At 45.1% G+C, this 25,742-nt stretch overlaps 1 protein-coding gene across 2 annotated transcripts in view; it reads right to left on the reverse strand.

The window, feature by feature from the left end:
- The window catches only part of LOC124152340 (polyamine-transporting ATPase 13A3-like), a 40,493-nt gene extending 17,281 nt beyond the window's left edge, over window positions 1–23,212 (reverse strand). The window contains exons 1-16 of one of the 2 annotated variants that reach the window (XM_048394101.1): window positions 23,024–23,134; window positions 19,816–19,901; window positions 15,194–15,361; window positions 14,015–14,055; window positions 13,493–13,562; window positions 13,127–13,212; window positions 11,669–11,743; window positions 10,810–10,879; window positions 10,420–10,554; window positions 9,814–9,880; window positions 8,247–8,378; window positions 7,237–7,410; window positions 6,566–6,711; window positions 6,161–6,361; window positions 5,574–5,635; window positions 4,670–4,814 (exon numbers count right to left, since the gene is read on the reverse strand). In XM_048394101.1, coding sequence (XP_048250058.1) covers window positions 4,670–4,814; window positions 5,574–5,635; window positions 6,161–6,361; window positions 6,566–6,711; window positions 7,237–7,410; window positions 8,247–8,378; window positions 9,814–9,880; window positions 10,420–10,554; window positions 10,810–10,879; window positions 11,669–11,743; window positions 13,127–13,212; window positions 13,493–13,562; window positions 14,015–14,055; window positions 15,194–15,361; window positions 19,816–19,887 — 1,644 coding nt within the window. In that variant the 5' untranslated portion in view covers window positions 19,888–19,901; window positions 23,024–23,134. Of the gene's footprint in view, window positions 1–4,669; window positions 4,815–5,573; window positions 5,636–6,160; window positions 6,362–6,565; window positions 6,712–7,236; window positions 7,411–8,246; window positions 8,379–9,813; window positions 9,881–10,419; window positions 10,555–10,809; window positions 10,880–11,668; window positions 11,744–13,126; window positions 13,213–13,492; window positions 13,563–14,014; window positions 14,056–15,193; window positions 15,362–19,815; window positions 19,902–23,023 lie in introns of both variants that reach the window. The other variant, XM_048394103.1, reaches the window with a different exon arrangement.
- Between the last annotated feature and the right edge of the window lie 2,530 nt (window positions 23,213–25,742).

Consider the following 25,742-nt stretch of genomic DNA (forward strand, 5'->3'; position numbering starts at 1 on the left):
GAGTGTATGTGGATGATGTATGAGTGTGTGTGTGGATGGCTGTGTGTGTGGATGATGGTGTGTGTGTGTGTGGATGATGGTGTGTGTGTGTGGATGATGGGTGTGTGTGTGTGGATGATGGGTGTGTTTGTGTGGATGATGGGTGTGTGGATGATGGTGTGTGTGTGTGGATGATGGTGTGTGTGTGTGTGGATGATGGGTGTGTGGATGAGTGTGTGTGGATGATGGTGTGTGTTTGTGTGGATGATGGGTGTGTGGATGATGGTGTGTGTGTGTGGATGATGGTGTGGGTGTGTGGATGATGGGTGTGTGGATGAGTGTGTGTGGATGATGGTGTGTGTGGATGATGGTGTGTGTGTGTGGATGATGGTGTGGGTGTGTGGATGATGGTGTGTGTGTGTGTGGATGTGTGTGTGTGGATGATGGGTGTGTGGATGATGGTGTGTGTGTGTGGATGATGGGTGTGTGGATGATGGTGTGTGTGTGTGTGGATGATGGGTGTGTGGATGAGTGTGTGTGGATGATGGTGTGTGTGTGTGTGTGGATGATGGGTGTGTGGATGATGGTGTGTGTGTGTGTGGATGATGGGTGTGTGGATGAGTGTGTGTGGATGATGGTGTGTGTGTGGATGATGTGTGTGTGGATGAGTGTGTGTGTGGATGAGTGGATGATGTATGAGTGTGTGTGTGGATGATGTATGAGTGTGGATGAGTGAGTGTGTGGATGATGTATGAGTGTGTGTGTGGATGAGTGTGTGTGTGGATGAGTGAGTGTGTGGATGAGTGGATGAAGTATGAGTGTTTGTGGGATGATGTATGTGTGTTTGTGTGTGGATGATGGTGTGTGTGTGTGTGTGTGTGTGGATGAAGAGTCAGTGTGTGGATGAGTGTATGTGGATGATGTATGAGTGTGTGTGTGGATGGCTGTGTGTGTGGATGATGGTGTGTGTGTGTGTGTGTGGATGATGGTGTGTGTGTGTGGATGATGGGTGTGTGTGTGTGGATGATGGGTGTGTTTGTGTGGATGATGGGTGTGTGGATGATGGTGTGTGTGTGTGGATGATGGTGTGTGTGTGTGTGGATGATGGGTGTGTGGATGAGTGTGTGTGGATGATGGTGTGTGTTTGTGTGGATGATGGGTGTGTGGATGATGGTGTGTGTGTCTGGATGATGGTGTGTGTGTGTGGATGATGGTGTGTGTGTGTGGATGATGGGTGTGTGGATGATGGTGTGTGTGTGTGGATGATGGTGTGTGTGGATGAGTGTGTGTGTGGATGAGTGTGTGTGTGTGGATGAGTGTGTGTGTGTGGATGAGTGTGTGTGGATGATGGTGTGTGTGTGTGGATGATTGGTGTGTGGATGATGGTGTGTGTGTGTGTGTGTGGATGAGTGTGTGTGTCTGGATGAGTGTGTGTGGATAATGGTGTGTGTGTGGATGATGGGTGTGTGGATGATGGTGTGTGTGTGTGTGGATGATGGGTGTGTGGATGATGGTGTGTGTGTGTGTGGATGATGGTGTGTGTGGATGATGGTGTGTGGATGATGGGTGTGTGGATGATGGTGTGTGTGGATGATGGTGTGTGTGGATGATGGTGTGTGTGTGTGGATGAGTGTGTGTGGATGAGTGTGTGTGCGTGGATGAGTGTGTGTGCGTGGATGAGTGTGTGTGTGTGGATGAGTGTGTGTGTGTGGATGGCTGTGTGCGTGTGGATGAGTGTGTGTGGATGATGGTGTGTGTGTGTGGATGAGTGTGTGTGTGGATGATGGTGTGTGTGGATGAGTTTGTGTGTGGATGGCTGTGTGTGTGTGGATGATGGTGTGTGTGTGTGGATGATGGGTGTGTGGATGATGGTGTGTGTGGATCAGTGAGTGTGTGGATGATGTCTGACTGTGTGTGTGGATGATGGTGTGTGTGGATGAGTGTGTGTGTGTGTGGATAAGTGTGTGTGTGTGTGGATGATGGTATGTGTGTGTGGATGATGGGTGTGTGTGTGTGGATGATGGGTTTTTGTGTGGATGAGTGTGTGTGTGGATGAGTGAGTGTGTGGATGATGTATGAGTGTGTGTGTGGATGATGGTGTGTGTGGATGAGTGTGTGTGTGGATGATGTATGAGTGTGGATGAAGGTGTTTGTGGATGAGTGTGCGTGTGTGTCGATGAGTGTGTGTGTGGATGATGTATGAGTGTGGATGATGGTGTGTGTGGATGAGTGTGTGTGTGGATGAGTGTGCGTGTGGATGATGGTGTGTGTGGATGATGGTGTGTGTGGATGATGAGTGTGTGGATGATGGTGTGTGTGGATGGGTGTGTGTGGATGGGTGTGTGTGTGTGTGTGATGGCGGTGTGTGTGGATGAGTGTGTGTGTGTGTGTGGAATGGTGTGTGTGGATGATCATGTTTCTGGATGAGTGTGTGTGTGGATGAGTGTGTGTGTGTGGATAGGTGTGTGTGTGTATAAGTGTCTGTGTGTATGAGTGTGTGTTTGGATGAGTGAGTGTGTGGATGATGTCTGAGTGTGTGTTTGGATGATGGTGTGTGTGGATGGGTGTGTGTGGATGTGTGTGTGTGGATGATGAGTGTGTGGATGGTGGTGTGTGTGGATGGTGGTGTGTGTGGATGAGTGTGTGTGTGTGTGGAATGGTGTGTGTGTGGATGATCGTGTTTCTGGATGTGTGTGTGTGGATGAGTGTGTGTGTGTGCATGAGTGTGTGTGGAGGAGTGTGTGTGGATGAGTGTGTGTGTGTGTGTGGAATGGTGTGTGTGGATGATGAGTGTGTGGATGATCGTGTGTGTGGTTGAGTGTTTGTGTGGATAGGTGTGTGGATGGTGGTGTGTGTGGATGATCGTGTGTGTGGATGATCGTGTATGTGGATGATGGTGTGTGTGGATGATGGTGTGTGTGGATGAGTGTGGATGATGGTGTGTGTGGATGATCGTGTTTGTGGATGATGTGTGTGTGGATGATTGTGTGTGTGGATGATGAGTGTGTGGATGATGGTGTGTGTGGATGATGGTGTGTGTGGATGATGTGTGTGTGGATGATGAGTGTGTGTGGATGATGGTGTGTGTGGATGATGGTGTGTGTGGATGATGAGTGTGTGTGGATGATGGTGTGTGTGGATGATGAGTGTGTGTGGATGATGGTGTGTGTGGATGATGAGTGTGTGGATGATGAGTGTGTGGATGATGGTGTGTGTGGATGATGGTGTGTGTGGATGATGGTGTGTGTGGATGATGAGTGTGTGTGGATGATGGTGTGTGTGGATGATGAGTGTGTGTGGATGATGGTGTGTGTGGATGATGAGTGTGTGGATGATGGTGTGTGTGGATGATGAGTGTGTGGATGATGTGTGTGTGGATGATGTGTGTGTGGATGATGGTGTGTGTGGATGATGAGTGTGTGTGGATGATGGTGTGTGTGGATGAGTGTGTGTGGATGATGGTGTGTGTGGATGATGAGTGTGTGTGGATGATGGTGTGTGTGGATGATGAGTGTGTGGATGATGGTGTGTGTGGATGATGAGTGTGTGGATGATGGTGTGTGTGGATGATGATGAGTGTGTGTGGATGGTGGTGTGTATGGATGATGTGTGTGTGGATGATGGTGAGTGTGTGGATGATGTGTGTGTGTGGATGATGGTGTGTGTGGATGATGGTGTGTGTGTGGATGATGGTGTGTGTTGATGATGGTGTGTGTGGATGGTGAGTGTGTGGATGATGGTGTGTGTGGATGATGAGTGTGTGGATGATGAGTGTGTGGATGATGGTGTGTGGATGATGGTGTGTGTGGATGATGAGTGTGTGTGGATGATGAGTGTGTGGATGATGAGTGTGTGGATGATGATGAGTGTGTGGATGATGAGTGTGTGGATGATGGTGTGTGTGAATGATGAGTGTGTGTGGATGAGTGTGTGGATGATGGTGTGTGTGGATGTGTGTGTGTGTGGATGTGTGTGTGTGTGGATGAGTGTGTGTGGATGATGGTGTGTGTGGATGATGAGTGTGTGGATGATGATGTGTGGATGATGGTGTGTGTGGATGATGGTGTTTGTGGATGATGAGTGTGTGTGGATGATGAGTGTGTGTGGATGATGAGTGTGAGTGTGTGTGGATGATGAGTGTGTGTGGATGATGGTGTGTGTGGATGATGAGTGTGTGTGGATGATGGTGTGTGTGGATGATGTGTGTGTGGATGATGTTGTGTGTGGATGATATTGTGTGTGGATGATGGTGTGTGTGGATGATGGTGTGTGTGGATGATGGTGTGTGTATGGATGATGGTGTGTGTGGATGATGGTGTGTGTGTGGATGATGGTGTGTGTGGATGTTGGTGTGTGTGGATGATGGTGTATGTGGATGATGGTGTGTGTGGATGATGTTGTATGTGGATGTTGGTGTGTGAGTATGTGCGGGTGTGTATGGATGAGGAAGTCACCACGCCCTCAGCACGCTCTCAAGCACACATAGTATATTTGAAATCCTGTTAAAAGTTTTGATAACCCTCAGCCACTCACAATATGGATGGCCAATACAACACAAGGGGAGTAATCGTGGGTCACAAAACAGCAATTGTTTGAAGCATTCCTAAAATCCCCAACAAGTCACTTTCATCAAACCCAAGGATGTCTCCTGGTAATGCAGAAACCTGTTGGCACCGTGGGAGGAACTCACCCAATCAACAGCCTCAAACATGATGAGATCCAGGGGGTCCCCAGTCACGTGACCGTCTATAATGGTGAGGGAGTGGCATGTTGCCATGGCACTGATGATCAGCTGATTGTGTAACTTGTTCATATTACGGATTTCGTCTTCGAACCTGTGGAAAGGGACACGTGTGGGTATTAAACTCCTGCAGTTTAAGCTGTATTAGTAGAAGCAAATTGGGGACATGTGTACTGACAGTTACCTTGTTTGTTGTACTACCCCGCACCCCGCAATTGTCCAACTATGTGACGGCGGTCTGTAAATAAGTCTTGACCTGACAATCCAGTGATTGACATCCTTATCGTCGAAATTCGCCTTGCAACAATGTAAAATTTTGTAGCAGGCATTTTCAATAGGATTTCAACGGTTTGAAGCCACCTCCACCACCCCAACGCACGCATTTTAGCCGCACTTAAATATTAAATATTTGGTATGTCAGAAGTCCAAAAGTTCATGTAAGAAGGAAAATGCGTGCTGCGTGCTGCGTGCTGCGTGCGTGCGCGCGCGGACTGATGCCGATTTATAGTGCAAGCTCACTGAGATACCATGCCGCAGTATACTGACTCCGAGCCGATCAGTCCTTGTTTTAGACCCTTATGCCCAGAAACATAATAGGGGCGAACCAGGATTCGAACCCGCAATCATAGGTTTCTGGCGTGCCCAAGGGACGCAACTCTGCACAGCGAATTGCGGCGCCTTAGATGTCTGGGCCACCCGTGCCCCCCGATTGGGGTAGGACCAGTCACATATTGTAACCATCCGATCCTCATTTCAGTCGTCTCTTGTGACAAACATTGGGTGATGGGGACCTATTCTTGCCCGGAATCCCAGTGGGTCCACGGCGTCAGATGATGTCCAATTCACTGCTTACACTCCTTTAGGGGAAGGTGCCACGGCCATCATTTTCATCCCGCCCTCCGTCAAGGTCCCAGTCTGAAAACAAACATCAAAATAACAGTGGCAAGTATCCCAGACTAGCCAAATGGGTAAAGCGTTCGTTCGACACGCCGTAGTCCCGGGTTCGAGTCCCAACGTAAGTGTAGCCGATTTCTGGTGTCTCTTCCACGATATTGCTGAAATTTTGTTTAATCACTCTCACGCACTCACATGTGAAATGGGGTTAAGGTCGCGTTCGAGATTATTGCATTTATATAGCGATATGCATGAGTGTGTTTTGTTCTGAAGTCGGTTTTTATAGTGCTCACCCATCGAGGTTCTATGCCATCCAATTTTACATGGATACCCCACTCAGACCCAGCATACATGGATATTAAATGAAGGGCCCATCCTTGACTTTTATATTGTTTTATTACAACAGGAAAATATATTCGAGCGGAGTAAAATCACAAAATGCACCGCAGGATGGGACAATAACATGTGAACTGCAATTTTGAATATTGATATGCATATATTAAAATGAAGGATCAATACCAAGCACGCTGTTCAATAAACACTGACCTTGTCGAAGCAGACAACGTTGACGGTGCCGCAGATGTTGATGCCACGAGGGCTGATGCAGAAGATGCCGGCCTTCTTCAGCCGCTGCTGGGCGAATACGATGCCAACGCCGAGGGCTGCAGGAAGGGCTGGGGGAACCGTTATCGTCACGAGAACTAGCGTCATTTTGATGATGTTGCTCACGGTGTCGCCGTTCCTCACCTACGACAACACACACACACTTTCACATGACCGTTTTGTGAGGATTGGGTAGCACGGGTGGTCAAGTGGTCTAAGGTGCCCCAATTCTGTGTCCACAGGTAACATATATATTAAAAATACTTAATACGAATACATGTTTTTTCGCTGGACATGGTTGAAATGGGTTTTCATAAAGAAATTACCAAAAAAAATAATTACACTCACCATCAATATTACTGTATATATGACGCCAAGTGATGCGAGGAAGGCAAGGATACCGATGAACCAATAGGTGTCTCTGTTGAACTTGAAGTCCACTGGCTTTGGGAACATGATAGAGCGAACCAACTCGCCCTTCGCTGTTAGGAAGCCTTAAACACAGGGACAGAACTCGTGCATTTTTTTAAAGCAAGTCTTGCGTAACTCAATTGTAAAAGTTCATGTCTAACAGGCATGCAGCACAGGACCAAAAGCTGGGATGTTTGAAAAAAACGTAAATTGAGTAGGAAACACAATGACCGAATATGCGTACAGAAACGGATATGATCTAACTTTCCGTGACCATGTGTGTTGGGTTTTAACACCACCTTTTTAAGCATTATTCCAGTTATATCACGGCGTGTCAGCCCGAAGTGATGCAGGTGTTACACGTTTATCATTTCAGTGAAACCAACGAGCCCGGGTATGGTGCTGACAAACCTATAAACATAATCGGGGCGAACCGGGATTCGAACCCACAATCATAGGTTTCTTGCGTGCTCATGGGACGCAACTCTGCACAGCGAATCGCGGCGCCTCAGACGACTGGGCCACCCGTGTCCCCTCATTTCATATAAAGATACGCCTTTGTAACATCGTTTCTTGCCCTATTCACAAGTATTTGGTTCTATTCTTACCGCTTCTGAGGACGACGGCGTTGACTTTATGGCTGCCGTAGTAGCGAGTCTGGATGACGTGAGTACCACAGAAGAGGATATGTCGGGAGTGCTTCTTGATGTCAAACATGGCTTCCTGGCTTGAGGCGTGCAGGGGGTTGGGGAGGGGCGTCTTGGTCACGGGCACACTCTCGCCTGGGCACAAATCACAGAAACATGGGGGCTGAGAGGACAATATCGTACCCGATGAAATCATGTGACCGACACATTTCCGTATTAACGAATCACAGAATATTACAGAACTAGTACAGACCGTATAAAAAATATTCATCTGGACAGTGGGTAATCGGGGTAAAGGATTCGCACAAAGATTCATACTAGCGAGGTTGTTCGAATCCCATATTCGGCTCAACTATACTTCTTGGTTTGTCAGCGCCACTCCCGTGCTCGTGGGTTTCATCAAAGTGTTAGATGTCTACTTCCTACATGTCTTTGCACCCACATCAAACTGACACGCCGTGACATAACTGAAATACTCTGGAAAAACCGTTCCACCAAACCCACTGTACCCCGTAACCTGACACTGTGTCCCGAAACACTGTAACCTGTAACAACGTGTCCCCCACCGTGTTACATGTAACACTGTGTCCCCTACTCTAGTAGCTTAAACACCGTCCCCAACTCTGGAAGCTGTAACACTGTGTCCTCTACCCTGTTACATGTAGCACTGTCCTTTACCCTGTTACATGTAACACTGTGTCCCCTGCTCTGGAAGCTGTAACACTGTGTCCCCTACTCCGGAAGCTGTAACACTGTCCCTTAACCTGTTACATGTTACACTGTGCCCCTAACTATGTTACATGTAACAATGCCTCTACGATGTTACATGTTACACTGTGTCCCCTACTCTGGAAGCTGGAACACTTCTCTGGAAGCTGTAACAATGTGCCCCTTATCTTTGCACCTGTGACACTGTGGCCTGTAACATGTAACAGTACTGTTACTGTCTTACAGCAGTTTCTGTATACTACCTGTCAGCATGCTCTCATTGACGATGCAGTTGCCGCTGACGAGGACGGCGTCACACTGCATCATGCAGCCGTGCCGGGGCACCTCTATGACGTCACCGGGCACGAGGTCATCTGATGATATGTCATCGTACACTGAAACAACAGTTTGATCTAATATTATTGAACCCTTTTCTCGAATAATAATAATTTTAAAAAGATATAAATCTACATGGCTACATTTATTCTCATTCTCATTTATAGTCTGTAGTGTCTAGTGGTCCAGCGTCCGCCCGGAGAGGGGAAGGTCCGGGGTTCGATCCCCGACCGCGTCGTACCAAAAGGCGTTAAAATATGATACTTGTTGTTACCCTGCCTGGTGCTCGTCGTTAAGGGGCTGAAACAAGGACTGCTCGGCTCGGAGTGGGGAATTTATGTTAAATTGCGGCATAGTATCTCAGTGGGATAGCACTATAATAGGAGCAGTCACACCGAAACACGTCCATGCGCGTCCCTATATACGTGCAATAGCCCTGGACGCGACGTTAAACCCCATTTCACCTCACCTTAACATTCTATATGCAAACTTAAGGCATGGGGATAGTGCCTAAAATCGTGATTTATTTTTCAAAAGTTCTAAATGATTATATTTTGATTAGAAACGAAATGATACCCAAACTATCGTTGAATATGAAAGATCCTGTATTAAGGTAATGCTGACTTCGTGCTTATGAATAATATACCTCTACCAAACCAATGCAAAGAAACCTGTGATAACTCGTCATATGAACAAACGGATGTCCTTGAACTTGTTTGGAGTAGACTATATTCAATGAAGTATTAAGCAAAATACGTATCTTTATTTCTCATATTTTTATATAATTTGATGTATTAAATGTCAACAAGCATACTTTTTCATCTATGGGAGAGTGTGATCAAAGTTTAAACTAAAGGTGAGGTGAAATGGGGTTTAACGTCACGTCCAAGATTATTGCACTTATATAGCGACGTGCATGTACGTGTGTTTGTGTGGCTGCTTGTACTTGTCCGGACGGATGCCGATTTATAGTGCTTGCACACTGAGATACCATGCCGCAGTTTAACATGAATACCCTACTCAGACACAGTATACTGACTCCGAGACGACCAGTCCTTGTTTTAGCCCCTTAATCCTGAGCGCCAGACAGGGTAACAACAAGTACCGTCTTTTCACGTCTTTTGGTATGACGCGGCCGGGGATCTAGCCCCGGACCTTCCGCTCTCCGGGCGGACGCTCTACCACTAGACCACGGAGGCGGTCAAGTATAAACTAAACAAGTAAGCCCAGTACAAATGATAAACGTGAGAACGTACAGTCATTTTTTGTAGATAGATAGGTAGATACAGAATTTCAGGTGGTGTATCCATATCTAAGTCACTTATAACAGAGGTTAGAATGTTCAGTTCTCAATGTGAATTTTCCTGACATTCTAATCTAGTCCCTTGGCATAAACATATTGATATCGAAGTTTGGTACAAGGACCTGATGTCAGACATGTCTTTGAACTGATAATGTCCGGAGCTGACGATAGGTAGCGCTGATTGTACTTACCGTCCCCGCCACGACACACGGTGACGATGGTGGAGGAAGTGATGGTACTGCGGAGCGCCCTCTGCATCTGGAACACAACAGTGAGTGAATATAGTTTTACACCGCTTTTAGCAATATTCCAGCACTTGGCTCTGCCCCATCCCCAGCCCCTGCAACCCAATAGTAAGTGAGTAAGTGAGTTTGGCTTAACGCCGCTTTCAACAGTGTTTGAATAATATAACGACGTGTCAGCTTATTGTGGGAGGAAAGCCGGAAGTGATGGAGGTCTCATACGTTTTCCACTTTGTTGTAGGCCAGAGTACAGGTATGTGAGACTGACACACCTAGAAACGTAATCAGGGCGAGCAGGGATTCGAACCCGCGATCATGTCCTAGGTAGCAATGGTACAGCTACACCACGCCAAACAGTTTAACCAGTCTTCGAGCAGACGAACCAGTGCTCAATAACAAGAACATCGGGGTTACCAGGACACACTATACTACCCAGGTCGTTTTTTTGCCGTGATTTTAAACGGGCGCTTCAAACTCCATGTTTACCTTTAGCGCCTCGACGACGACGACGATGAAGATGTTGACGACGATGATAACGACGTGAAGAGTGCTTACCTTCCTCGTCTGGTAGATGGTGATGATGATAGAGAGGCTGGAGATGAAGACAATGCAGCTAGCGTAGATGGTGTAATCGTCAGCGAACCACACAGAGACACTGAACACTTGGAACACGTAGAAGGGGGACAACACCTGTGTCGGTGGAGGGTAGAGGTTGTAGATTAGGATACTAATGACACGACGACAACGGTAATGATGGCAGTGACAACGTCGCTGGTGTTACTGGTGATAGAGACGGAGATGAAGATGCTGATAATGAAATGATGACGGCGATACTGCTCCTAGTGTTGCTGGTTCCGATAATACTGACAGTAACGATGTCGAGGAAGATGTGGTTTGGATAATGAAATAACCGACGTGGTCTTGTCACCATGGACGCTGACTTACCTCTTTGAACAAGATCTTGATAATCGGTGCCACGTGGACTCGAATAGAGTTGATCCCATATAGAACTTGTCTGAAAACCCCCACACACATTCGTTCAACATAAAGGCGAAAGTACTTAGTGTATCATAACAAACAACAACGCACTGGATAGAGCGCAAGATAAATGATTCGATCCCCGACCGCGTCATCCCAAAATACGTTCAAAGATGATACTTGATACTTTTTTCCAGCAATTTTTCATTCATTTTCAAGGAACACATTGCCCAATGTTCTTGTTGCAGTGTAGGGAGGTGTGGCTCAAGGTTCCATCGTTACGCCGAAGGGCAGGGATCAGCATGGAGAATTGAGTTTAAATATAAGCGTCATACGGATACGTGGATTCGGTTGGGAAATTGACAATGAGTGAGTGAGTTTGGTTTAAAGCCACTTTGAACAGTATTCAAGTTATATCACGGCGTGGCAGTTGGGCATGGTGCTGACAAACCTAAAAATATAATCGGGGCGAACCGGGAGTCCAACCCACGATCATTCGTCACCTTTCTGGCGTGCTAAAGGAACGCAACTCTGCACAGAAAATTGCGGCGTCTCAAACTACTTGGCCACCCGTTTCGCTGGCAATGATGGTCTTTTGGTCACAAACCTATCTGCAGAATACATGTGGCGATACTCCTCTGCTTCAGTATGTACACATAACAATTACTGCAAGCGTCGTAGTGTCGTGTGGAGCACAGATTGATGGGCAAAAATATGTGTTGGAGATTTTCGAATGGATAGACTTAGATCATATCGAGATTATAATGAATGACAGTTAGATCTGATATAAAACGATTTTGAGGTTTCATGTTTGAAATTAGCATACCTCTTTTTTTGCTCATCATACGCCAGGCCTGTTTGATGATAGAAGAACGAACAAGCCCTGTCCTTGTCAAACCCCCTGTAACAAGAGGAGCGAGTCAAGCTTATAGCAGCTAGTGCGGGTTTGTTTGTTTGTTTGTTAATTAACGCTGTATTGAGCAATATTCCAGCCACACGACAGCGGCCTGTAACTCCTCGAATCTGCCCCAGACAAACCGGTGATTGATAAAGTGAGCACGTCCCACGCCGTCGGGTACGATGACACGCAATCATCCAAATCACCGATCCATTAGTCGCCTCTTATGACACAAGTAGGTTGCTGGGGACCAATTCTAACCCGGATCCCCACGGACAGGCGCTGTATGAGTGACAGGCATGAGTTGGATTTAGGCAAACAATTCAAACAAGCTATGAAAACTGAATGAATGATTTACTAACACTGCTTTGAACATCAGATCATATATATACCCCTCAAATTGTGGTGAGGTGAGGTGAGGTGAGGTGAGGTGAAATTGGGTTTAACGTCGCGTCCAAAATTATTGCGCTTATATAGCGACGTGCATGCACGTGTATGTGTGTGTGTGGCTGCTTGTACTAGTCCGGACTGATGCCGATTTATAGTGCTAGCACACTGAGATATCATGCCGCAGTTTAACATGGATACCCCACTCAGACACAGTATACTGACTCCGAGCCGACCAGTCCTTGTTTTAGCCCTTTAATGCCGAGCGCCAGACAGGGTAACAACAAATACCATCTTTTAACGTCTTTTGGTATGACGCGGCCGCTCAAATTGAGAACAAACGGGTATGGAGCTGACAGACCAAGGGTCATAATCTGGGAATCGAACCCACGACAAGCGGATCCTGACAACACAATCTGCACCGTGAGATTCGGGACGTAAGATCAGAAGATATAATAGTATTTGGTTTGGTTTAGCCATACCATGACCGACAGTTTTGAGAGTATGGGTAGGCCAAAACAGAAATACTGTTTTGACACAAAAGACATTGAATAAACGTGTTTAACGCCACACTCAGCAATATTCCGGCTACATGATTTCGGTCTGTAAATAATCGTGTCTGGAACAGACAATCCAGTAATTGACATCATAAAACATCGATCTATGCAGTTGGGATACGATGACATGCATCAAACAAGTCAGCCTGCACAACCACTCGAGCCCGTTAATCGCCGCTGACGACAAGCATTAGTTGCTGAAGACCAATTGTAACCCGGATCTTCACGGGTCGTGTATGAAAAGGAAACAACGCTAGCTCAGCCAGGGCACGACCCTGTGGCTGCGTACATAGTACACATCCTCCGGCAACCACAGACATGATGTTTTTTTCAGAATAACATTGAATAAAGAAAAGGTTGATTATGATGCTATACATTCCATTGCTCCAAGGTTTTATTCGATGTAGTTTTCGATATAGAGTCAATGTGAAAAACATCTCACCTCAGTCGGGTAAATTCTTTCATTTCTTTGTCCCATATGTACTTGATTTTCTTACAAATAAAGTACCGTATCAGACCATCTCTCTGCTGAAAGGGAAACAGGAAAGTCACAGTGGGCGCCCAAAGTAGAACTCATAAAGAACCGTAGTCCTATGAAAACTTCATATGTTCTTTAACTTCAATTGAGTTGTATATATTGGCTCAAGTTTGGGACCATACGATATCGTACATATAGATCGTATTACGAAAAGGAAATTCGTGTTGCATTTTCAAATGTTTTTGTCTTTTCGAGGCTATAGTTGATGCTAAATCGGTCCATAGAATTCGTTATAACACTCTGGATAAATCACAAGTAGTCACATCTCACCTTGGCAGATTCGTTGGAGGTTTGTGATTGGTGCACGGTCTGTGAGTTCTTGAATGGCACAGTCTGCTCTCTGGTGGATAGTGTACATGACTTCATTCACACATTTGAACACGTTTGAAAGAATTACGGATCATTCATTTGACGCATTTGCCGTATGCTGAGGTCGACAAGAGACGTGAATTGAAGCTGTATTGCCATACCAATGTGGGAGCACCTACAATGTTTCTACAACAGTGTTATGATATCCGTATTTAAAAAAGATATTCAGAAACTGACTGGGACGCTGCGTGAGTCGCCCCTGGGTGATGCACGTGAAATATGTCCCTGTGCGTTTGGCACGTGCATCTCGCTCTTTGGCGACTGGGGTAATGAAATGCACGTTCCGGGCCAAATATACAATACAAACAAAAAATGTGGATTTTTAAGACGTTATTTTAAGTGCTATTAATTCGAATGTGTGATCTGAGAACATGATATTGTGGTTTTGAATCATGTATGACCATTGTAAGCTGTGACACTCACTGGGTTTTCACTGTGGAGTTGAACCATTGCTTCCACTGGTCCTGAAAGAAAAGGACAAAATTAAAGACTTTACAACGCCTCAATTATATATTACTAAACGTAACCTTCACAAGATGTACATACACTAAGTAACGATATCTGTCCAAAAGCTGTCTAGGGGATTTGCTTTGCCTTCAGTAACACTGTTGTAGCCACGGTCAGTGAGCATCTGGAGTGGGTGGCCTTACCTTCAGTAACACTGTTGTAGCCTCGGCCAGTGAGCATCTGGAGTGGGTGGCCTTACCTTCAGTAACACTGTTGTAGCCTCAGCCAGTGAGCACCTGGAGTGGGTGGCCTTACCTTCAGTAACACTGTTGTAGCCTCAGCCAGTGAGCACCTGGAGTGGGTGGCCTTACCTTCAGTGACACTGTTGTAGCCTCGGCCAGTGAGCACCTGGAGTGGGTGGCCTTACCTTCAGTAACACTGTTGTAGCCACGGTCAGTGAGCACCTGTAATGGCTGACCTTACCTTCAGTAACACTGTTATAGCCTCGGCCAGTGAGAACCTGTAATGGGTGACCTTACCTTCAGTAACACTGTTGTAGCCTCAGCCAGTGAGCACCTGGAGTGGGTGGCCTTACCTTCAGTAACACTGTTGTAGCCTCAGCCAGTGAGCACCTGGAGTGGGTGGCCTTACCTTCAGTGACACTGTTGTAGCCTCGGCCAGTGAGCACCTGGAGTGGGTGGCCTTACCTTCAGTAACACTGTTGTAGCCTCGGCCAGTGAGAACCTGTAATGGGTGACCTTACCTTCAGTAACACTGTTGTAGCCTCAGCCAGTGAGCACCTGGAGTGGGTGGCCTTACCTTCAGTAACACTGTTGTAGCCTTGGCCAGTGAGCACCTGGAGTGGGTGGCCTTACCTTCAGTAACACTGTTGTAGCCTCAGCCAGTGAGCACCTGGAGTGGGTGGCCTTACCTTCAGTAACACTGTTGTAGCCTCGGCCAGTGAGCACCTGGAGTGGTTGGCCTTACCTTCAGTAACACTGTTGTAGCCTCGGCCAGTAAGCACCTGGAGTGGGTGGCCTTACCTTCAGTAACACTGTTGTAGCCTCGGCCAGTGAGCACCTGGAGTGGGTGGCCTTACCTTCAGTAACACTGTTGTAGCCTCGGCCAGTGAGCACCTGGAGTGGGTGGCCTTACCTTCAGTAACACTGTTGTAGCCTCGGCCAGTGAGCATCTGGAGTGGGTGGCCTTTATAAACAGATGTGGCAGCCAGTAGAAGAAGAGTCGCAGCAGCCCGACCGTGATGATGATGAAGAACCACACGACAGCTGTTTTCAGTGTTTGGGGCCTAAACCCGGAGATTTCCTGTAACAGTGAATGAGTGAGTTAATTTTACACCACAGAAAGAACTGAGGGTCGGAGGTACCCAACATGTACGACACACATTGTTCCCTAACCTTGACCGTCGACGAGACAAGCGAACGGCTTTACCATGAGGCCTTTGACGTCGGCGTACGAGTCCCCCGATGATGTCACAGACTTGCTCTCGTGGGAAAAGGTCATGACTCATGGCTGGTCATTGCATTCTGGTGATGTTGTGCTGCTGGAGGTAATCAGTTACGAGACATGCACGGTGGGCACAAGCAAAACAACTATTGGCGCCAGTATGTTATCTCGACGGCACTGTCAAGTGACCCGTCCAGCGGCTTCTGTGATCCCGACCCACAGCATTACACAACCCCCCCTGAATCTGCCATGTTACCTTACTTGAGGTTCGCATGACGTGCGTTAGGGCGCCTCCAGACACGTCTGTGCCTGTGCAAAATGCCAAGAATGAATCTGGACTCATCTAAAAACATTACGGCGATTTCCAGCTTTCACGCTCTGAACACTATTGGCGTCTGGCTGGAATGTGTCGATGTGTTAACAGTGGTGCAAACCGTGGTCGCCAAGCGGGCATTTTAGCTGTATGCAGACAATTTCTTATTGTCTGGTCAGTGACTTGAATTCCGGTGGCCTGGTGCAAGTGATTGGCTGTTTGGTCTCGATTTCTTAAAGCCCGGTTTCAGATTAATCGAACATTGTGTTGTTGGCCAAGGGCGTCCTGTGCTGGGCCGATATCAATAGTTTGTGTCTGCAGAAGCATGTTCCAAAGTCTGCAAATCAAGGACTGAAAAAAACCTTAGGTTTAGTTTAAACATATTTTATTCTCATAAAAAGGACTTAGAACGTCCTATGTACATTCAAATTGCAAGTTTTTGTTTTCTTTATATACTGAACAACAAAAGTTCCTGTGACATTGAATAAGATTTCATGCAAAGTTATGTTTTTTACCAAATCTGAAACAATTTCGGTTTGCAACAGATAAAAGACTCATGTGAGTGTTCTAATGGTTTAATTTGCCATACTGACTTCATAAAAAACATGAACATGCCAAAATGTCAATTTATAAATCAGTAGCGTGTATGTCCACCTTTGGTTGTGATGCAAGCAACACATCTTCGTCTCATGGAATGGACCAGGCGTCGCACAAAGTCCTGTGGGATATCTGTCCATATCTGCTGGAGCATGTTTCGAAGTTCCTGGAGGGTCTCTGGAACACGTGGTTGACGTCGAAGGCGCCGATCCGTCTCATTCCACATGCGCTCGATTGGTGAAGATCAGGGGAGCGAGCCGGCCAGGGGATGACGTTTACGTTATTGCGTTGAAGAGAATCCCGAACAAGTCGAGCAATATGAGGCCGGGCGTTGTCATGTTGAAAGGTAATGCCTGGGCCATGACGACGTAACGTTCTTCTCAACGTCGGTACACTCGAATCCGTCCATCGCTGTGGCTGAGGTGAAAACGAGACTCGTCAGTGAATAGAACTGGCCGTCAAGCGTAGACGCTGTAGACGTGCTTGACGGTGCTTGACGGTGGTTTCCTGTCAAAATGGGACGTCTGGCGGGTCTTCTGGCGACAATCCCTGCAGGCGACGACGTACGGTTTGTGAAGATATTTGTCGAAGGCCAGGGATGCTTTTTGCAGTCACTGTTGCTGGCTGGAATCGATTTCATAGGTGTGTTGTTCGAATCCAGTTGTCTTGTCGATTATTGGTTACGCGTGGCCTGCCATTCCGAGGATGGTCTCTGACTGAGTTCGTCTGTTGCTAACGTTGCCATAAACACCAAATGGTGTTTCTGTGGACGTTAAATTGTCTTGCAACATCACGTTGACTCGATCCTGCTTCAAGCATACCAATGGCTCGCATACGCTTATTTTCGGTCAGGCGTGTCATTTCGTAATGTTGAATAATTGCGTAATTTTGTTGTTTTTCTGTGTGGTTGTTGTAAGCACGATGCTAAACAATGCACATGGAATCCCGTTAACGCACATGTTTTTATACCCATTCCTGGGTAGTGAAATGTATGGGGCTTGCATAAAAGTCAACTTTTGCATGGAATACATGCTTTCTGTAGCAGTTGCGTTTTTGTGACTTGATTCCATACATGTACGACAATATTAAAATCCAAACTTTACTTGTTTGAAAAATACATTAAAATATTGGTGTCACAGGAACTTTTGTTGTTGAGTATGAACATTCCTAAAAATGTTTTCGTTGACATGATTCAGTAAAATTGTATTGCCAACAAGCATGGTAGGTGTCATCATAGGAGGAAGGGACACTTACTTCCTGAAGCTTCACTTCCTTATTTGGGCAGTTCCTACGCTGTCTGTCACTGAGCCTGGGACTGGTTTGCAGAAATTCTCCAAGATTAAAGAGTGAGTGAGTGATTGAGTATTGTTTTACGCCGCTTTTAGCAATATTCCAGCAATATCATGGCGGGGGACACCAGAAATGGGCTTCACATATTTCGCCCATGCCAAGATTAAAGCGGTAATGAAATAAAATTTCTGTTTGCAGAGGAATTAACTACTATCAGAACACACTAATTGCGATGAATAAAATGTAACTCGGATTTAGAACGACTGATTTGTTCGTGAAATAACTTTGTTATTCACTTGTATTGTGAAATAAATGCAAACGACAATTATCAAACGTATAACGTCATGGGATAATAGCATGGTTTCCTTGAACAAAGTGGTGTCGTTACCAAATTGTCGATGGTTTAAGAGAATTTGCAACCAGTTTTCATGAAGAATACGCTTTGAATTGGTAAAAATATATTCTTTGACAATTTCTTTGACAGGATTTGACAACATGTGACCAATATCCTTCATATAAGAGAGTGAGTGATCTGGGTTTAACGCGGCAATGTCGTTGTGGTATTGCTGGATTTCCTGTAAACCGCATACCAATCGATCCTTCCGCGAATATTAGTTCGTACAACATCACGGCCGATTTGAGACAAATGTTATTGTTAATATAAAATGCGGTAAAATACAGTTTCCTTAGGACGATCATTAACATTTCGTGTCAACAGAATCCTGTTGTGTGTGAAACTCATAGACTGAGACACATTAAACATATGACTACATCTCGCTGAAAACAAGGTTAGGTGGATTACGAGCATGTCACCACTGTCTCTGACCTCACGTAAGGAAGGGGCACAGCCAAAGATAACGTATTGAACAATGTGAGCAAGCCTCCGGCTGCACTCGGCTTATTCCGTTACCTATATAATACCTCGGGCAGCAATGGCGTAGTGATATTGAAAGATTTACTGTAAACCGCATACCGATCAATCTCCGCAAATATATAGTTCGTACATCACGGTCGATTTGAGAAAAAAACTAATTTTAATAGAAATACGGTAAAATGCAGTTCGATATCAATCAACAAGGGTGACGGTCGCCGCAAGGTTCTGTTGTGTAATATGATAGTTTCTGGTGAATCCTGTTCAAAATGGATTCCCACCATGTTGGTCGAGATAAACCTTCTACCACTGTGGTGAGCTGAGTGTAAGATATAAATAACTGGCGTCTTCTTGGGACAACACTTGTGCACTGTGGGGTTCGGCAATAAACTGCAGCTACTTATTTTTAACAGAGTGCTGGTGTTGTTGGCATGTTACGGCAAAAGTAGGCCACTCTGAGATGGTAAACATATAACGCCCTCCATAATACAGGATACACTATGCTATCTGAACAAACAGTCAAAAGAAAATACACACACGTTTGATGGTGGCAAACGAAAGATATTACATGCATCAAAATCAATCTCAGGTAACGTGCATATGTCATCTCAAGGGTCGCAATTGTACAGAACACAGTAATGAGCAGAGTAAAGTGTGCACTTTCAATGAAAGTGTATACTTGCTTTTGACAAGCAGTGTATTAAGTTATCATGCTAGTGTGTTTTGGGATGGTACATATGTTGTATAAAGGAATAAACTTTGTATGTAACGAATCTTGGCATTGAAGAATGCTTGAGTCAGATTGGTTAAAATGGGGTATCTATTCAATTTTCTAATTGATTGACTGAGCGCGAAAGCGCTCGTTTCCAAGTTAAAAAATAGGAGGCGTCGATTCTGTAGTTTGGCGACCTCAAATTTCAAACCACAGTAGGTTTCTCACCTGAGTGTTTATTCCAAATACAGGATAAACTGTATCTATAAATTGCAAGTTTTCTTGGGATGTGCGCAATAACATTTCACAAGCTTAGTGATTAGTCACTCGGAAATGACAACAGGCATCAGAGTTCCCTTTGAAACTTGCGCGAAACGAAAAGAACCGGTTTGACATCCCCAACCCCACCCCCACGTCTAACTGAACATAAAACAGATTATAAACGTGGATAAATTATTTTTTCAACCAAAGATTAACATTGAAGAGTCCTTGACATTAACATTGAAGTGCTCTTGACATGAATGTGTTACCATCTGATCCTCCTCCTCGGGGTTGACATAGAGTCTCCCAGCCTTCATAGGCGGCGGCCCCGTCTGTGCCATCGTCAACGCCGACCCTGAAACGACGAAACGGAGGCAGGACAATAAAAACGAACCACAAACATATATTTGTTTACGAAAGTCACGGAAGGCAAAAGAAGATGGATGGAAAACACTAACGTCTACGGGAAAAGAAGGGGTGGGGCATAGGGGTGGGGGTGAGGGTGGGGGTGGGGGTGGATGGGGTGAAGGGAAACACAAAAGACACATTTAAAAAACCCCATAGTATTGCCATAACCGAACAGTTAAATAATGTCCATTCATGGAGTGGGTGTATTGACTGGCTAAAGAGTGAGTGAGTGAGTTGGGTTTTACGCCGTTTTGAACAGTGTGTCATTTATACCATGGCGAGTCAATATGATGTGGGAGGAAAAGTGATGCAGGACCTACGCGTTCACAACTTTGGTGAAACGAGCACGGGCATTCTACCGACAAACCTAGAAACATAATGAGGGCGAATCTATGATAGAGCCCTCGATCAAAGGTTTCTGGAAGGCCTAATGAACCCGAAACACAACTGGACCACCAGGACACACACACAACCTCCGGATGAGCTGCTGGTTAACGTGGTGGTGAAAGAGTCTATTCGGTTTCCATCTTTACTGAACTGAGCACAGTCATTGCCGGAGTCCCTATTGCCACTACACACCGCCTTCTTGGTCCAGTGGGTAGAGCATCTGACCGGAGAGCGGAAGATCCGGGGTTCGATCTCCGGCCGCGTCATACCAAAAAGACGTTCAAAGATGTAACTTGTTGTTACACTGTCTGTCACTCGGGATTAAGGTGATAAAACGAGGCTTGGTCGGCTCAGAGTCAGTATACTGTGTCTGAGTGGGATACCCATGTTAAACACCGACATGGTAGCTAGCAGTAGAAAACCGGCATTAGTCCAGACTAGTACAAGCAGCTAAACACAAACACGTGCATGCACGTCCCCATGTCAGTGCAATTATCTGTGAACGACGGAGAGTTTACGTCCCGTGTATCCCATGCATTTCGCAAAGACTTCCCTAAATGGGGAATCGGGTGGTCACAATGTCGGACCCGGCAGACCTGATACCATCACACCACAGCGGCGGGGATCAAACTCATGTTTACAACAGGCTGCAATGATGCAAGGTTACAGCTGGAGTGTTGCTGAAGTAGGGGTAGACATAAGACAACTTATATTAAACAGCTTCTGTATTGTTCGCTACAACGTCTCAGCCAACTTCTCCTGATTTCGACAAAACAAGAATCGACTGTTCAGAACCCAAGATTTGGACACAAGCACATATTTGTATAGAGATTAAAAGTACAACTTCATACATGTCTGCAGTTGCCTCCCTTGGTCGTGCCAGAATCCGACTGCAGTGGTTGCGAATCCCAAATTCGCTCTGATTATACTTCTTGGTATGTTTGCATCATAACCGTGCTTGTTACCAAAGTAGTAAACGTCTAAGACCATTGAAATATTCTCCCACATTATGCGTTATATAAATAAAATCCTGTCCAGAGCGGCGCTAAATGTCTTTTACTCACTCGGTCTAGCCTTGGTTAACTGTACAGTTTAAAGAGATGCGCAGAAGGCGTGAGTATGTGAGTGAGTAAGTATTGCACCGCTTTTAGCAATATTCCTCAATATCAGGTCGGGGTACACCAGAAATGGGCTTCACACATTGTACCCATGTCGGGAATCGAACCCAAGCCTTCGGCGTGACGAGCGAACGCATTCACCACCGGACTACGTCACCGCCCCGTGCCTTGTCTGGATTAGCTGTTCGAGCTGAGCAGGAATGTGTTTTGTTTCAAAGCTTGGTATTATTTAAAAACGAATAAAACTTTGGCCACGATTACTGTTTCCTTGAGAGTGGACAGGGCTTGTGTTTTATTATTGTGCTGATTCCGTATCGTTGTCTACATGTTTTGCGTTATTGGTTAAATAAGCAGTTTGTGAAGTTATTATTGTTGACTTTTTTATTTTTAACGTTTTGGGGTGTATAAAGTAAAATCTGTACTCATGTTGCGTAAATCTCCTTTTCTGGAGATAATGCTATCTGCACACTGGTTTAAAAAATATTTCAATAAATGTTTAATTATTTCTTGACAAGTTGGAGTATGAAGCTGGGGTATACCATGACATGTCAGCTTGATTGGGGAGGAGACCCGGGTTCGATTCCCGACATGGGTACGGTGTGTGTGTCTCCTGCCGCGATATTGCTGGAATATTGCTAAAAGCGGCGCAAAACCTAACTCACTCACTAATTCACTCGTTTTCAATGAATGTGGTCTCATCATCATAAATGTCTGTATATAATCGAGTCTGGACCAGACAATCTAGTGATTGACATCATGAACATCGATCCATCGATCGATGACATGCATCAACCAAGTCAGCGAGCCTGATCACCCGATCCTGTTAGTCGCCTCTTACGACAAACATGGGTTACTGAAGACTTGCTATTCTACCACGGATCTTCACAGGTCTGTGTTTGCAGACATTAATTTGATGATTTACAACAACGCGCCTCGGGTTGTCCATGCTGTCTCCATTGTGTCTTCAGTGTGCATCATCATCATCATCATCAAGATTTGTATGTTCACGGCCACTAATGGAAGAGGTCAAATTTCGTTCACTGACAGAAATGCTAATATGCTTTTATATATTCCTGTCAAACCATATAAACAGTAGCAGTATCGCGCCCTGGCCGAGCTGGGATATACACTCTCAAACACTGTGGGTCACGGTATGGCTGAACCAGACCAATTACAATTATTTGTTTGTTTCTTGTTTAACGCCACACGCAACAATATTTCAGCTAAATGACGGCGGTTTGTAAATAATCGAGTCTGGGCCAGACAATCCAGTGACTGACATCATGTGCATCTACGCAATTTGGATACGATGACATGCATCAACAGAGGCAGTTAGCCTGACCACCCGATTCCGTTAGTCGCCTCTTACAACAAGCATTGGTTGCTGAAGATGATTCTAACCCGGATCTTCACGGTGGACAATCATTGACAGTTGTAGGCCATAATATAAATTAAACATCTTTCTCTATGATATATGTTCGAATGACTCCATGACCCTGTCCCGATCACAAGAGTTCTAAGAGTTCTCGTCAATGTTTCTCTGAGGAACAAATCCAATTCTCACCAAAAACAGATCTTCACAATATAAAATCCAGAACTGCATCCTGATAGAGCTGGATTCACATAGACAGCGATAAACAAAAGTATTACATAATAGAAATGTCTCCCAACCTACCTGGTGTGGAGGACGCCTCACGGTAACATGTACACGGAGCTGTGGCGATAACAGACGTGACCTACATTTACAACAAACATGTCAAACCTGAACTGGCTAAACATAAAACTAACAAGAACTAACTAACTCACTAACAATTTACGTGCGCTTTCCGACATGATGCATATCAAAGAACTTGAAGGTGGGGGGGGGGGGGGGGGGGGGATATCATACCAAATATGATTTACAGTTCTTTTTTCAGTGTTCAAATTACAATGTTCTTCAAAATGAAGTGTATGTTTTCCAAACAGTGCTGCACGAAAATTCGAGGAGGAGAGGGTGTGATTTATTTTTTATAGTGTTATAGGACGTGTTCAGGTGTTTTTGTTTGGTCGCGGTGTGGGCATTTGCCCGTTTGGGGTTTCTTACTTTTACGTAGGAAAGAGTGTAGTGTTGTGTGGCCTGTTTGTATTTCACGCCTGCCCAGTCTATATTTCAGATTTATGGTAGATTTTTAGTTTTTTGAGTGGTTTTTGAAGTATCTGTTTTACAACTTGCGTTTTGGTAACTAGATTGCCACTGTTGGCAAATATTTTGTTGAGAGATTTTTGTTTCACTTTTAGATATCGGTAGGTGTAAAATTTAAGCTTATTTCTGGTAGCTTTAGGGCCGCTTTGGCTGCTTGGCCAGCCAAACAGTCCGACGTGGGCAGGGATTCAAAGGAATTCTACTTGTTTTCCTTGGGTAGTGAGTTGTTGTGTGCTTTTCAATATTTGGTTTATGTGATGTGTAGAGGGATGAAAGGGTCTCCTTTGAGGCCCCCCAATTTGAGCCTGCCAAGCAGCGGAGGGTATTTTGGTCCTTCGTGCACCTATTTATTACATTTCTAGTGTGGACATCCCAGGTGAGATGCTCATCGAAGATAAGTACTAGGAATTTGGTTTGTAATTTGATGGGATTATTTTGTTGGTAAATTAAGTAGGCAATTGGGCGCAGGTTATTTTATGTTTGAATACTAAGCCAATGTTTTTTTCGGCATTTAGAGAAAGAAACACATTAATGAGCCCATGTTTGGACTTCATTTAGTGCCTGCTGGAGTAGTTTTTTCCACATGTTTATGCTTTTGTGTGGCTTTTTGGCGTGTTTATAATATGTACATTTTGAGGTTTTTACTTTGGGGGAGATTCCCTCAAGAGGTCATGTACAATTATATTGAAAAGAGCGGGGCTTAGAATGCTACCATGTTGCGTGCCAGGGTTATTTTAGGGTATGAGAGGAATGTAATGGTTGTAATTAATTATTAGTCCAGAGGCCTGAGTTTTAAGCGTTTTTGGATAAGCCCGTTTTGTATAGTGGCGGTACACCTGGTCCGCTTTCATATCCTGCTCAAGGCTGGTGAGGTTGTCCAGTGTAGAGCGACCTGGTGAAGCCGCTCTGTTCCTGGTTTATTAGTTTATTTTTGCCTAGATAGTGCCTGAGCCGGTTTTTAACCATGGCTTCCATTGTTTTGCATAGAAGAGAGATAAGGGAGATTGGTCGATAAAAGTTTGTTTCATCAGCCGGTTAATTTGGCTCTGATATTAGGATGACCAAGGCCTGGTTCCGTGATGAAGGAACCTGGCCGTTTCGTTAATCTAAATTACATAGCTTTAATAAGGTTCTTAGAAGTTTTGGGGGACGTTGTTTGATTATTTGGTAAGAGGTGAGATCAAGCCCGGAGACTGTTCCCTTTTGCAATTATTAAGTACAAGAAGCAGTTCCTCCATTGTATAAGGGTGGTTTATTTTGAGGTTATTTTAGTGTGATTTTTTTAAGTTTTCCCAGACAGCCTTGTAAAAGAATTTGATTTCTTGTGAATTACTTGGGTTGCTAATGTCTCCAATCGTAATTTGAAAAGGGAAATGATCGCTGCCCCAAGGATCTTCATGTACCTCCCACTGAGTGCATTGGGCGAGGTCCGGGGTGCAGATGGTCAGATCGAGCCATGTGCGTTCCATTGTAGAATATGCAGTCCCGCCATTATATAAAATGGGGAGGTAATGCAAGATTTAGAGTTATTTTTTTTGGTTTTCCTTATTTGTTTGTGTGGGTTTTATTGTAAGATTTGGAATAATTGGTTGTTGAACATTGGGAAGGAGAGTGTAGTTAGTTTTAGTTTGTGAGCCACCATTTGGAATGTTTTTGTACTGGAGCTAGGTGACGTTTGCTTGTGGGTGTATGCAGGTTTTCTTGTTAAGGGCTGTTTTGCGTAACCGTGTTGTTGATGTTTGAGAACTCAGAGAAGAAAACCTGCCATACCGAATTTGTAACTGGAACCTGTCTTGTGGTTTTCCTTGAGCTTTTGCATGTGGTGGTTTTGTTGTAAGCGGTGCATGTTTTTTTATAGTTTGGAGTTTAGCTGTGTTGATGTCTTTGTGTAAGTGGTTTGCAAGTGAGGTGTGTGTTGTTTTACAGTGTATGCACCAGGGGGTGCATGGTGCAGTTTGGTTGAGTGCATTTGTTACATTTACTTACAGTAGATTTACACAAGGAGGCTATGCGGTGGTATTTTAGACATTTAGAGCATTGCTTTACGGGTTTACGCCGTATGAGATGTTGGGTTATTGGGGTGTTTCGGGGTGTTTCGAGG

This window comes from Haliotis rufescens, unplaced genomic scaffold (assembly GCF_023055435.1).
Source record: "Haliotis rufescens isolate VD_foot unplaced genomic scaffold, xgHalRufe1.0.p SCAF_13, whole genome shotgun sequence".
Taxonomy (NCBI): Eukaryota; Metazoa; Mollusca; class Gastropoda; order Lepetellida; family Haliotidae; genus Haliotis; species Haliotis rufescens.